The following is a 13,367-nucleotide window of genomic DNA, read 5'->3' on the forward strand; positions in this document are numbered from 1 at the left end:
CACCCAGTAAATGGAACGGCTGAAGACCCCCCCCCCTCTCTCAGAAATGACATTCTTATGATGCATACAAAATTTGTGCCTATCCTTTTTTTCCATGTTTTGCACTCACGGAGTTCATTTGGGACCAGCACAACAAATGTTCATCATCTTTCCATCCATATAGATTTTTTTTTTACGAAGTGTTATCCCGTCACACATGTGCGTCTTTTATTTCACCTGGATGACTCTACTTACCTCCTTCCAAAAGTTCAAGCATCTCACTGCAGGCTCCTCCAGAAATGTATAGAGATTGTAGCAAGGCTTTGCAGGATAAGTTAAAGGATTGAAGTTGTTATCGATGGCATCTTGTAAATTGTGTAACTTGCACACGTGCTATGACACATCTCACTTCGTTGGTTCCCATAGGATAGTGTAAGATTACAACACATTAATGATTCAAATACAATTAGCTTCCTTTGCAAAGGCGTGTGTGATGAACGGAGGTTGTTTTAAACAACTTTAAAAGGGCACATGCGTTTCATCAGTCAGACTGCTTGCATGACAAAATAGAAAGCTTTTGGTACCGCAGGTTTTGTGCAATTTAAAACCACTCCAAGCAACCAACTGCACCTATTGTCATGCAGATATACTGTTATTGATTTGAGATGAACTCTTGGTGTTTTTGTTTGTTATTCTAAATCCGTTAAAATTAAATGACACGGGCACTTGGAATAAATGTTGGGGGTAAAGAAACAACTCGAGTTTACTGAAAGTTTCCTTTACAAAGTCAAGACCCAAGTTTCTCCCTGCTCAAATGAGCCACATTCTCTTGACGGGCACCTCTATTGGATGACCACTGTTAGCTTTCCACAATTTGCTGCAAATTTGTATTAATCCTGACAGAAGGATTGTGTGCTGAGAAACCCCCAACTAAGGATTTTAACTCTAATTTTTTTACATAAATGAATATAAATCACCATGTCACCCAGATAGTTATTTTCCTATGCACAATAATTAACTGTTATTTTAATTTACGGAAATCTCAATGGACTGTACAGTATTGTATATAGCAATGCAATAATTGGAGACAATTATTATTTCAACATGTTTACATTTCTAGCAGACTTTATCTAAATTTAAGTGTCGTTATTTTCTTAGCGGATAGTCAAGTTCAGTGCAGTGTAGACTTCAAGCCGTATGCCAATCAGCTGCTGGATTACCAGATAAGTTCAGTACAGTGTAGACTGTGTAAACCGTATGCTGTGCACGAAGCTGCTAAATGATTGTGGTTTTGGGTGTTTGACATCCGGCAGCGCTCGGCAAAGGTCACTGAATGCCTTTGCACTGTATTCTCGTGTCTGCTTATTATTGCACTGCACAATGGGAAACCACATTCATAGTATGCGCTGCAATTGGCACTGCAATATTTCGGTCGATAAATATTGTTTCCCTTTAAAAAATTAACAGACTGTATCGTATGTGTTTTGGAAATTCAAATGCTAAGTCGAATCCGTCATTAAAAAGTGGCTTACTGTCTGCAAGCCAGGTTATTTTGGCTGCTATGATGACTCACGATCAAACGTGTTGCTATTTATAATGTTTCTACCGGCCACGTGTGTGCTGGACAACACACCCCTAAATTTAAATCACACCTAACACCTTGTATGTGGCGTGAAAATCACATCATGCTTTATACACACAATGTTATTAATCATCTAGATGGGGCATTCTAAGTTTTTTTTAAATGCTGCAAAAAGTAGCACAAAACTAAGTTTAAATGTTTTTTTGATGGATACCCATAGTACATCTGGTATGGTGGTGCTCTGGATTGAAGGTTTGGCTTGCTATTAAAATCCACGTGCTCAGATTCCCGGTCAGGATCGACTTAACCCATCACTCCCCTTCGCTGATAAAGTGACTGCCAAGTTGTGGGAAGTCCAAAGAGGGTTGGAGAATAGTCCACCACAAGACTTTAGGAGTTATATGTACAATGTTACTTTTTTTTAGCTGACGGCAACCTTGTGTTTAGCGAGCCTGACAATGCTGACGAGACCCAGAAGGTCGAAACCAGTCCAGACTTTGCTCAAACAAATGTTGCCAGTTAATGTAAGTCTAGAGGGCCTATGGGCCAATATATATTTGTATGTGTAGGTACGCAATGGAAGAGCTATTTATTTATTTATTTCATTGCGTTATTGAGAGACTGGCCGCGGGAAGATGAAATTTGCACTGCTGGCTGAGGGATAACAACGCAGAGGAGCACACCGCTGCATTGTGTAGACGGGAAACACTTTGGCTCACTTTATTTCCCACCTCCTGTCTCTTTGGACTGTGTTCTTCTTGTATGCCTCTTTATAATGTATAGTATTAATTATTCAGACCCTCACATTATGATATTGACAACATGAACAAATAATATATTATGAATGTTGCCGAAACCTTGTGTTCACGAGAGCAATGCTGAATTACAAACTTTTTCAGGTTGGTCCCGCTTGGAATGTTGATGAAAAAAACCGTCGCGAGTATTTCAGTGAGACTAGCATAAACGTGCTTAATGAGTGCATATTTTTCATCTCGGCTGAGCAGGGCATTATTAATGTGACATTTGTTTTTAAAAAAGTGCGTTTATCTGCGTTGCACATTGCGGCGAGGTTACGTCATCTGGAGACACTGGCCCCCCGTCATGTGACTTGAGTTTCCACCACTTGCTTATGGGGCCTTCAGCGGAGATGAAAACCACCCAGTGTTGCTCACCTCTTGATTAGCACGGTTGTCTCTTCTGCATACATACATACATTCATTGTTTTAGGGAGGCACTTATACTGTGAGTGAAAGGTTAGATGCACTGTCTGTCAGTTGTGCTTCTGGAATTTTTAGAACGTCGGGGAGCGTGTCATCGACAAACGGGCAGCTCGTGCGTCCTGTAAGCATAAGTACTACATCCTTTAAAGTGCAAGTTCTGTATTCTTTCATAAATATGGTCCTGAAAAATCAAATTTTTTCTGACTTTACAAAGAAATGTAATGTGAGTTTGCATAGGGAATTGTAACAATATCTTTTGATTTAAATCTTTCGTGACTGCAGGGATTCATATTCTTGGTTTTTTCGGTAAAGTCACGTAGAAGGGAAATAATAAAATAATAAAAATATGAAACAATAAAATTCTCACGACGTTTCGACTGCAACACAAGCAGTCGAAACGTCGTGAGAATGTTATTGTTTTATATTTTTATTATTTTATTGTTTCCTTTCTACGTGACTTTACCGAAAGAACCAAGAATACGTAACAATATCGTTATTGTTTGCTTATCATTTTTATCGTGTATATGTAGTATCACCCCCCCACTTACATATGGATTCGTGTGAAAACAGTCCATCGCTCATTGACCTTCATGAAAGGCTGGCTTTTGTGCGTGTACTTTTACACGTGTTAATTCTGTAAATGTTATCTCATTAACACGAAATAAAATAACCGATTATGCCCCATTCGCATCATTTCATAATTAAGACCTACCGCAAGTGGACTCGATCAGATTTTTTTCACGGTGTCTTTTGCCCCCTTTTTTTCTTCTATATCGATGAAATCGGTGCTAATGCTACAGCCTGTGCCCTGTAGATCTCGCAGTATTCCGTCACTTTCCGCACAGCAAGGGGGAAGCGTGTTGTTGGGCACCCGCGTGTTGCCCAGTGTTCCAATTCCTTTTACGGAGCAGAGCTGATTTGACGTGTTGCCGCTTGACCTAACTTCCGGGTCTTTCTGCTTGTAGGCTGCAAAGCTGCTTAGCTCTTAGAGCAAACAATGACGTCGTCCCTCCGCTGTCATGTTTAGGAGACGACAGTTTGAAAAAAAAAATGTGATGGCTAAATAAAACACTTTTAATGTATTTTTCCCCAGCCTTAAGAAGAACCTTCCCATGTTAAAAAAAAAACCTTCTCTTTCCTGTAATTTTCCCTCCCTACTCATGTGGGGGTTAGACGACTTGGTTGTCTTTCTCTATAATTTCTCCCATCTCAATTGAATTGCAGTGCGTACAATGTGAACGGTGATTACCGGTGTTACGATTCACTTCTTTAGTTGCATAAGTGCCGTCGATTCAAATAAAAGTTGAGTGAAAATCTTTAGGATATTCGAGATTGGATACATTGTTTGCCCCAAAAAAAGTATCGTACGTATTTTCTAACATCATAAACACATGTAAGTCCTTTATCTTTTTTAAATAAATGCATTTAGGACACAGTGCACAGGGTTCAAGTTTGAAATAAGCTACACGTGATTTATCCCAACCATTTACATGCAGTTATAATCAGGATGTCCCTGTAAAAACAACACATAAATCACAGCACATGGCGCCAGTAGTGACCATTAAAGAGAAACAAATTTGTATTGGAAAGCAGCACACAGAAGTGGTCAAGTTATTAAACTTACACAAGTCGAGTATATTCAAATAAGCTGAGATGCCGGTACTTTTTATGTTGTGTTTGTCTTTACCCCACAAAATTATTGAATTGTGCCTTTGGCCTCGTGCAATTAGATACATTTGGAAATCTCGGAGCTGTGATCGCTCTGCTTGAGTGACCTGTGGGAAGAGATCTTTCACAAGACTCTGAAAAATCCCTCAACACACGGTCGTGGTCATACTTTCCCATACACTCTGCCAAGAGGATGGTTGCACGACAACCAACCCGATATTTTTAATTCTCAGAGCTGGAATTGAGCCAAATCAAGTTTATAATTTAATTTAATTCAACGTGTTTTTTTTTACGTGGATGTTTGCGACCGGGTAAGAACCATCGAGTCACGATCCCGGATAACCTGGTTTGATCGCAGGCTGGGACCCAGATTTGAACCTAGGATTTCAGCAGTGCCACTGCTCAGCACTCTGACCTCTGAGCCACCCGGGCACCGCTTTTTTTTCATACTTCCTTGTGAAGACCGTCTTCTGCGTGAATCTTTTGCTCTCTTCAAACCAGAATGATTAAGGGTGGATGTTTTCTTTTTGGGTGTTGATATTTGGCGTAACAATAAGGAATGGTTCCACCGTATTGTGTGATGACAGAACAATTCCGTGATGAAAATTTGTCAGCACGGAAGTGTTTATTTTCCCACCTATTAAATGATATATCCACTAACATGACTATCAGGAGACTTGTGTCCCCTGCTCAAACAAGCAATTGGGGGTGGTGCAAATCAATGATACCTGACGAGTGGTGGTTGGTTGTGATGGCGCTCGGCAATTTGACTGAACTTTCAAATCAAGTAAAGGACGAAAATGGCGAACAAAGTGGTTGGACTTGCAAACAGTGCCAGCGGGGAAGAAGAAGGCGTTTGGTTGCTTGTGGGGTGCATCGGTGTGGAGGCCTCGGACGTGTAGCCGGGTGGTAGGAAGGTGACGACCCCATCAGAAGCCGACGCGAGTTCTGTGTGTGTGCGCGGGGAAGAGAGTGACGTATGGCCTGTGCCGTCAAGACTCGGCAAGGAATTGTCGGACAAGTGCTCCAAATATGGTGAGGAATTTGTGCACGTGAGCCCCCCCCCCCCCCATAGACTCGTGTCCGATATTTACGCTTGGCGAGTGGGCGGGCGAGGAGGGCAGCCGGCAAAGAGGGGAGCCTTCCCAACTACGGGCAAAGAAACCGGGGAGTGCCGACGTCACGGCGGGTCTCTTGCCGACGGTGGCGCTCGGTTGGGGCCCCCGCTGCCGGCCCCGTCACGAGTTCCAAGAGAGTCCGCCGGGTGCGATCGCACGGTCGCGTGCTAGCGCATGCGAAAACCGCAATCCAGCATGTTGCCCGTGCGGCATAAAGATGTGGGTTGGGCATAAAATTATCAACCCCCCCCCATGAATTGTCATGGTTCGAGAGGATCAAAATTTGATAAACAGATTGGTTATTTTGGAATCTGCTCATGAGTGGGTACTGTGATGGATTTGGTGCATTATGGCATCGCGATGGGTGGTCACGACTTGGGAAGGAGGCCTTCACCCTGCAGAAGGCATTTGGTTGCTTGTGGGGTGCATCGGTGTGGAGGTCTCGGACGTGTAGCCGTGCATGTTGATATGGTGTACGTAGAATCTCCAGTGGTTATAGATAGAGACATGAATCACAAGCGATCGATTTCTACATGCACAATTTGAACGTGTTGTGAGCAATATTTATGAGAAGCTAAAGTTGTTTTGGCAACCGAGCATGAAAGCGTACATCTCCCAAGGAGAGGATCTTAACCCGAGTACAGTTTTGGGAAGAAGGGCAGATGTGAATTGCTCGTGGAGCCATTGCAAATGATGAAAAAGATGTCCGTTCATGGTGCTATCTCATAACACCCCTTTTAAAGCGTTGTAAGTCATCATGCTTTCCTTTCACCAGGTGACAGCTGTTGGTGAGTTATGACCTCTTTTCAGGTATATTTGGGTGGCTGTCGGTACTTGCGTCAATCGGTCAGTCAACCTTATGGGTAGTCCTCTTTCCCTATTGGTGGCTGTCAGCCAATGGCAGAAAACCGGCATTCCCATAACCTGGACAAGTCTTTCCAGGTAGCTTCCTACAGAGTGATAATAATGATATCCACCCCTGAGGAATTATTCGAGTCAACCCCCGACAAAGATTACAACACACAACCTTCCAAATGTGACCTGCCGCAGCACCACCACCATCGTGTAAAAGGTAATATTATTTTACAATTTAGTTATGGGTGGTGTTCATGTATGGCTTTTTTGTTATAATAGAGACACGCAAGGGCATACTTTTGTAAGTTACACCATGGTGCCTTTGACTTCCACTTCTCAGCAGGCAGTGTGGTTTGGCAATCCCCCACAAGCCGTTATTTTGTGGCCTTAGTGGGAATTGGGCTGTCTGCTCCGTGCAAACCCGCTCCATTGGTGATCGGCGCGATCATCATCGCTATAGTCGTCCGGCCAGCTCAGGGGAGTTGCGCCTTTTGGCCCGAGCATGACGGCATCCTCGCCCACCATTCCAATGGAAATTCTTGGCTGCTTAGCACGCGCGCGTGCGCGGACAATGATCAAACAACCGAGCGTCTATTTGCAGCATTGGGGCTAGCCGAGCAAAGATACTCCTGCGGCATCTGGCCGAAAGGAAGGTGCCACTTGCATGGCAGGCAAGCGCAAGTTGTGTAATGCGCGGGGACACCTTTTGTGCTGGGTGCTTTTCGCCGTTTTGACACGGACATACGTATTTATTTTGGTTGAACACTCCTGTCGCGCAAAACGTAGCCAACCGTGCTAATCGGAGGTGGGGGGGGGGACGAGAAACCAAACGCAAAAAGCAGTTGTGAAGAAATAAATTTTCAATCTAGATTTACAAAAACACAAGTTGGAAGTGTGGTTGCTGTGGAGAGTGCACATTGTTGAGGTAATTGCGAGGCTGAATTGTGCTGCCCTTTCGACTTTTGTGACGTCACTGGGGTGTGACCGCTTCACAACTTTGCACGGCGGCGTGTCTGAGTGAGAATCGGGAAGCGGTACTTACCCCAACAAACTTGAGCTGTCTGCCATTGCTGTGTAGTCTTCGGTTTCACAGCAAGGCGTCCAAAAATTAAAAATAAAGTCCCCCCCCCCCCTGCTCAAATGAGCATGTTTCAGTCATCCCCATCTGCAGAGTCAGTGGTGGCTTCTTTCACTGTATAGGACAACCACTGTTGATGACCCTCTTCATAATAAGTGCTTGCTTTGCAGACCCTGGGTGAGGCGATATGCTTGGTAAACCCCTTGACCTGGATTGAAACGAATACCATTTCTGATTGTGTGAAACATTTGAACCACGGCACACCACACCTGCTCAATATAAAACGAAACTATGCAACCTCAAAATGCGTTCATGCCCACAGTGAATATCATGAACTACTGTGGACCTTCATGCAAACAATTGCATCCGTGCCATGTCATATGCACAATGCAATATAGGATAGTTTATTGTTAAATCTACTCCTTAGAGTCATTATAGCACCTTGCTCTGAAGCTAGTGGTTCAGTTTTGAGAGCTAAAGTTATTTTTTTTTGTCGGAGGCATTAACGTCATTGGCAGCGTTCATGTGAATGGACATTGACTAAAAGTCTTGGTCTCTTCGTACTCAACTATATACAGTATTGTGAGCAGTATTCAAATCAAGTGGCGGCCTTGGGCTTGTGGTGGAAAAGTCCAGCTTTTTACAACTGTGATTTTTCACATTAACAGCTATCGTTGATTGAACAAGAAGCGATTGTCATGTTATCAACCTCGAGAGGTGAAGGACCGAGTTGACCCCAGGCTGCGATTTGAACCTGCAGCCTTTCCGATTGTGAATTCAGCGCCGTTATCCCGCAGTGCCACTCAGCCGGTATTGTCACGATAATATTCGAGCCAAATGACGGCCGCGTTTTGTCCGGTTAAGTCGATGCCTCCCAGCAGCTGAATCTGTGAAGCCGGTGACATTCATGGCTCCGTCTCTGGGCTTGTAGCCCTCGCGCACTCCTCCTACTCAAGGGGGTCCTTCGAGGCTTTGGTCTCCTCCGGGAGACGGCTGTGCAAGCGTGTGGCAACTTGCCCGGGGGGGGGGGGGTGGCGCTCGACCTACGGTTTTACCCCCGCTGACCGGGCGCCGTCCTGAGCCCAATCTGCTTTCCTTTTTATTGTTGGGCACCAGACCAGTGGGGAGAGGTTTTCCTCGCACCACTGTGTAAACTTTGCGCGAGTGAAATGCGTGGAATGCAAAGGCTGCGTGGAACTGTCTCAACGTGGTGTGCACGCGCCTGTGTGAAGTTCCTGCTTTGTGAAATGCACTGCATTTTTTTGTTGACACGTGGACCCTGGGCACGCACGATAAACCTGGCAGCCAGGGCTCCAGATGCAGGGTGTCGTAACACCGTTCCATGACCCCCTCACCAAGATTATGGTAATCCACACCCAGGATCTGCTGCCTGAAACCAGCAACAATGCAACACACCTGGTTCACTTGATAATAGTAATAATTAACAAGAAAAACTATCTATTCTATTGGTAATATTCTTGCAGCTATTCATTTCCCGTGGAGTGAATTATCACATTTGAGTTTGATTCAAGAATCTCTTTTTTGACACCGTGGTGAATATGGCAGTTTCTAGTGACAGCAGTGGTCACGTGAAGAACATCCTGTGTGTGTGGTGTGTGTAACAACCTTTTGTCAATCCACTGCTGGATGAAGTTCTCCCCACTTAGTGTTGGTCAAGAGCAGCTGCTAGCCAGCCTTTGAATACAGCTTGAATATAAGTGGGGCATGCTCGGAATTTCATGGGAGGATTGGGTAAGCATCTTGGCAGTTTAAAACAGAACCGTGGTAAAAAAAAAAACACTTTATAGACGTAGTTAGAAGGACGAGGTTGTGATTGGCGGGGCACGTTTTCCGTCTGGAGGAGAAGGGCCTGTTACTGAGAGGAGCAAATGGCTTGGCATCCAACGGTTGGCAACCGAAGCAGAATACCTCGAGCCAGATGCTGGCGTTCTTTAACGACAGCCTTGCGGAGGACAGGTGCCGACCGCAGCTTTTCCGGGGGCCTGGCAAAAGAGAGAACGGTGATCGTGGAGGTGGGCTGTGGTAACCTCTGGACCTTGATCTCGAATGAAGTAATGTTTCCGTTCCCAGGTGTAGTGGATTGTGGTGGACGTGTTGTCGCTGATGACTGTCACACCTGGCCCCTAGGGCCCCCCCCCCTTGTGGTTAAGAGCAGTCTAAAATGAAAAACAATTTAACTAGAAATATTTTAATAACATTTTTACGATGACTATCACCATTAAATGTTTGTATTAGTGTCTTATTGTTTTAATGTTATTGTACAGTGTAAAATAAACATATTAATATTTAATCCCAGATCTCCCGTTCCAAAGAAATCTGTTATTATGCGCAAGTAATAATCAATAATTTAGTATTTGCTTTATATGGAGGTGGAATTTGTGGTACAGTGGTTCGTACATTATGCTATAAACCTCCTGATATGAATTGCATTCTTGGCCATGGCTAGCATCAGTGGTACGTGATATCTCAACCATTGTGTTCCCCGCTGCCACCACCAACCCGCCAGTAGTCAGGGTGGTGAAGGAGGTCAAACAAATCCCTGTGACCCTGAAGGTTTAGGAAGGTGCCTTCATCACACAGCTTATATGTGATGCACTGAAGAAGGGCCGTTGCCCAAAACGTCACTTCTTATATACATTGATTTCTTTCCATTTTTAAGGTTGCATTTTGGACGAGTGTGAGTTTAAAACGTAAATGGATGAAAGGGGTCCACGTGACCCTTGCTTCTACTAGACACCTCTGCATTCGCCGCTGTCTTAAAAAAAAAAGGTTTTTGAATTAAATCACAACCCCAAATTGGGATTGTGATTCATATCACGAGGGGGGAGTGAATCGTCCGCAGGCCTTATTATCAACCGAAATGGATCCTGTTTTGTGTTCACATTCACAAAGAGCACTTTGATTGACGCTGACAAACTCTCATCCAAGTGATGGTCCTGCTTCACAGATGTCTCATAAGGTTATCATTCATCATCATTTTGATCCCCCCCCTTTGCTGTGTCAGGCCACTTCCCCTTTCTGTGTTTGTAAAAAGGCGTGTTGTGTTGCATTTTGTGGTTGCGTTGTGGTGTGGTGTTTTATGCAAGCCTGATCCTGGATAAAAAAGAAAAGAGATTCTCTTTCCCCTCTTGCCAACGCCCTTTTGCCAACCTGACAGGGAGGTGGGGTCTGCCTTTGATCAATAATTGCTGCTTAGTGCCGCTGCGTGTTTAGAACATTATGTCCGCTGCCCTTGTGTGCTGATGCACCAGTGGCCTTGTGAGCGAGAGGCTGCATCAATAACAAAGCAACCAGAAAATCAGCTTCTGTCCTGAGAGTATTGGTGCTTTGGGGGAGGATTTTGGTAACGTCGTGACCGTATTGGAAAAGTGACTGGCTAGTTGGAAATAAAGTGTTGCAAGAAAGCTTTTTGCGTATAAAATCTGGAAAATGAGATTCCGATGCAGACAGACCGACATGCACAGGATGGAGAAGAGGTGGTTACTGAGAAAGTCATTAGAGTGTAGCACCCAGGGGAAGACCACAATCCAGACAATGGGATGATGTAAGGGCAGACCCTTGGTGGTCTGGTATTGACCGTGAAACAGCTGAGGGGTTTGGCAGAAGGAAGGGTAAGTCATCACGTCAATTGGCATTGATGGCATTGGCCGTGATGACCTTTTGACCTTGTTTAAACACCTCTCGTTATGCCATACCTGTGAGAAGACGAAGAGATGCATGTGGTAGTTTTTTGTTCTCTGACATGGTAGAGAATTTGCAGCCTGGGGTCTGAACGTTTAATCAAACAATAGTCACCGGGGGTCAAAGTAGCGCTCCTCTGACGAGCATGTTCATGTGCTCATCTCTATTGCTCGTCCTCATGTAGTGGTGGGTTCTACATTTCCCTAAATTAGTCAAGTTGCTTTGTCGATGTTCATTGTTGACCTATTCTTCTGTTGTTGACTGAGGAATGGTGCGATAATATTGGCAATAAGACATTAATTTTGCAATGTTAAAATAACATTATTTTAAGAGATAATGATGCTTGGAAAAAAAAAACATTCCGGGCGAGTGAATGCTAGCTGCAATGGATTCCAGGAAAACATACTCTTTGGTTCTTTCGGTAAAGTCACGTAGGTAGAAAAAATAAAATAAATTAAATCACGACGTTTCGGGCGCAACACAAGCGTCCGTCATCAGGTGGGACAACCACAGCAAGAAACAATTGCTGAAGTGGGCAAAAGGGCTGCTGTAACAAGAGGCCATATGCTTGTGTTGCCTCCGAAACGTCATGATTTATTATTTTATTTATATTATTTCTTCTATTATTTATTATTATATATTATTATTATTTATTTTTTACCTATGTGACTTTACCGAAAAAACTTAAGAGTATGAATCCTTGCAGTCACGAAAGCTTCAAATTTAGAATTAAGAGGCCATATAGGCGAGAAGCAATATATTCAAATGGGTGGTGTTTTTGGGCAGGATGGATGAGGTCAATTTACTGACACAGGCATTTAAGTGGTACTTGGAGGTTGGGGAATTACAGAAAAAACCTAAATCCAGAAGGTGGGAAACTTTCGAAGGCAGGTATTGAAAGTTGGATCTTTTAAATGCGTAAATAAGTGATTGAGCTGTGTGTTGGAATTGTATGCATTCGTTGGGATGACCTCTTGATGTTTAAAGGACGTTTTAGTGATCCCCGTGGTCATTGTTGTTGTTTAATTATTTGCCCTTAGGCCTGCATTGATGAAAACTTCGACATGGTCAAATTTCTGGTGGAACGCGACGCCAACATCAATCAGGCGGACAACGAGGGCTGGACTCCTCTGCACGCTGCTGCCTCCTGCGGCTACATCGACATTGCCAAGTGAGTAGTGCCAGGGTCACCTCCCGTTTATAAATACATCGCATCGGAGTAGCCAATCTGTAAGACAGGGCCTCCGTTTCATCTTTGAAAAGTAAATTAACTTTTAAATCCCACCAGTCTGTGATTTTTCTGGACCACTTTTTTTTTCAAAAGAATTAGTTTCAGCAGACAAACCACCGTTGGCTTCCCATAAAGTGATAGTAATCCCATTGACCTCAGGGAGGATAACGGTTTTGAGTCAACCCTCAAAATTCAACAGTTTTCGTTCTATGGGAAGGCCACGATCCACCATGTTTCATCACGGCTCTCGGGGCCAGCAACACACAACCACCACCACCACCACCCCCTTGCTAATTCGAGGACAGATACACTTTGACTTTTTTTACTTGTTTTGCCCCACTGTTGCCATGACTGAAATGTCATTCTAAAATGACGGTGGCTTTTGTCAAGTGAGAGGGTGGCACTTTGTCAACCTACACCCCTAACTCCCACGCCTTCCTCTCCACTAACGCTCCCGACCACTCTGGGCTTAGTGTGGACCCCCCCCCCCTGCTTAATCGGGGTTCAAAGCTGGAGGGCCGCGTGGGTGCTTTATTCTTGGATTGGCGTCTTGCCACTTTCCGGATGATCTAAATAAGGAGCGGTGTGCATGTGTGTGATTGAATTGGCTCCGCACCCCTCTCCCAGGTGCAGTTTGGCACTCTTTAAACACTAACTCCCTGCTCTGATGGACGTCGCTAATGAGGTTACGGTTGGTTAATCCGGCAGTTTTGCACTATGCCGGATTCAAACAGCTGGGTTGATTTCAAACCCGTGACAAAGTATTTGTTCCCCGACTTCTCTTTGCTACTGCCTTGGGGCGCACACTCCTAATAGTGTACGGAAATAATCGTATCTGCTTTCATAGGTGCAGAGTTTCCCCTGTTAAGTGGGGGGGGGGGGGCTATGCAGATAGGTGAATCTGTCTCTAACCCTAATCCTGGATGTTTAACTC

General features: G+C 44.3%; 1 protein-coding gene across 10 annotated transcripts in view; it reads left to right on the top strand.

Annotated features, from left to right (window-relative positions):
- The window catches only part of LOC144932429 (protein phosphatase 1 regulatory subunit 12A-like), a 105,957-nt gene that overhangs the window by 21,098 nt on the left and 71,492 nt on the right, over positions 1–13,367 (top strand). For all 10 annotated transcript variants that reach the window (XM_078856471.1, XM_078856473.1, XM_078856472.1 and 7 more), the window contains exon 2: positions 12,243–12,373. In XM_078856471.1, the coding sequence (XP_078712597.1) occupies positions 12,243–12,373 (131 nt within the window). The remainder of the gene's footprint in view (positions 1–12,242; positions 12,374–13,367) is intronic.

Source organism: Lampetra fluviatilis, chromosome 5, assembly GCF_964198595.1.
Source record: "Lampetra fluviatilis chromosome 5, kcLamFluv1.1, whole genome shotgun sequence".
In the NCBI taxonomy this organism is placed as follows: Eukaryota; Metazoa; Chordata; class Hyperoartia; order Petromyzontiformes; family Petromyzontidae; genus Lampetra; species Lampetra fluviatilis.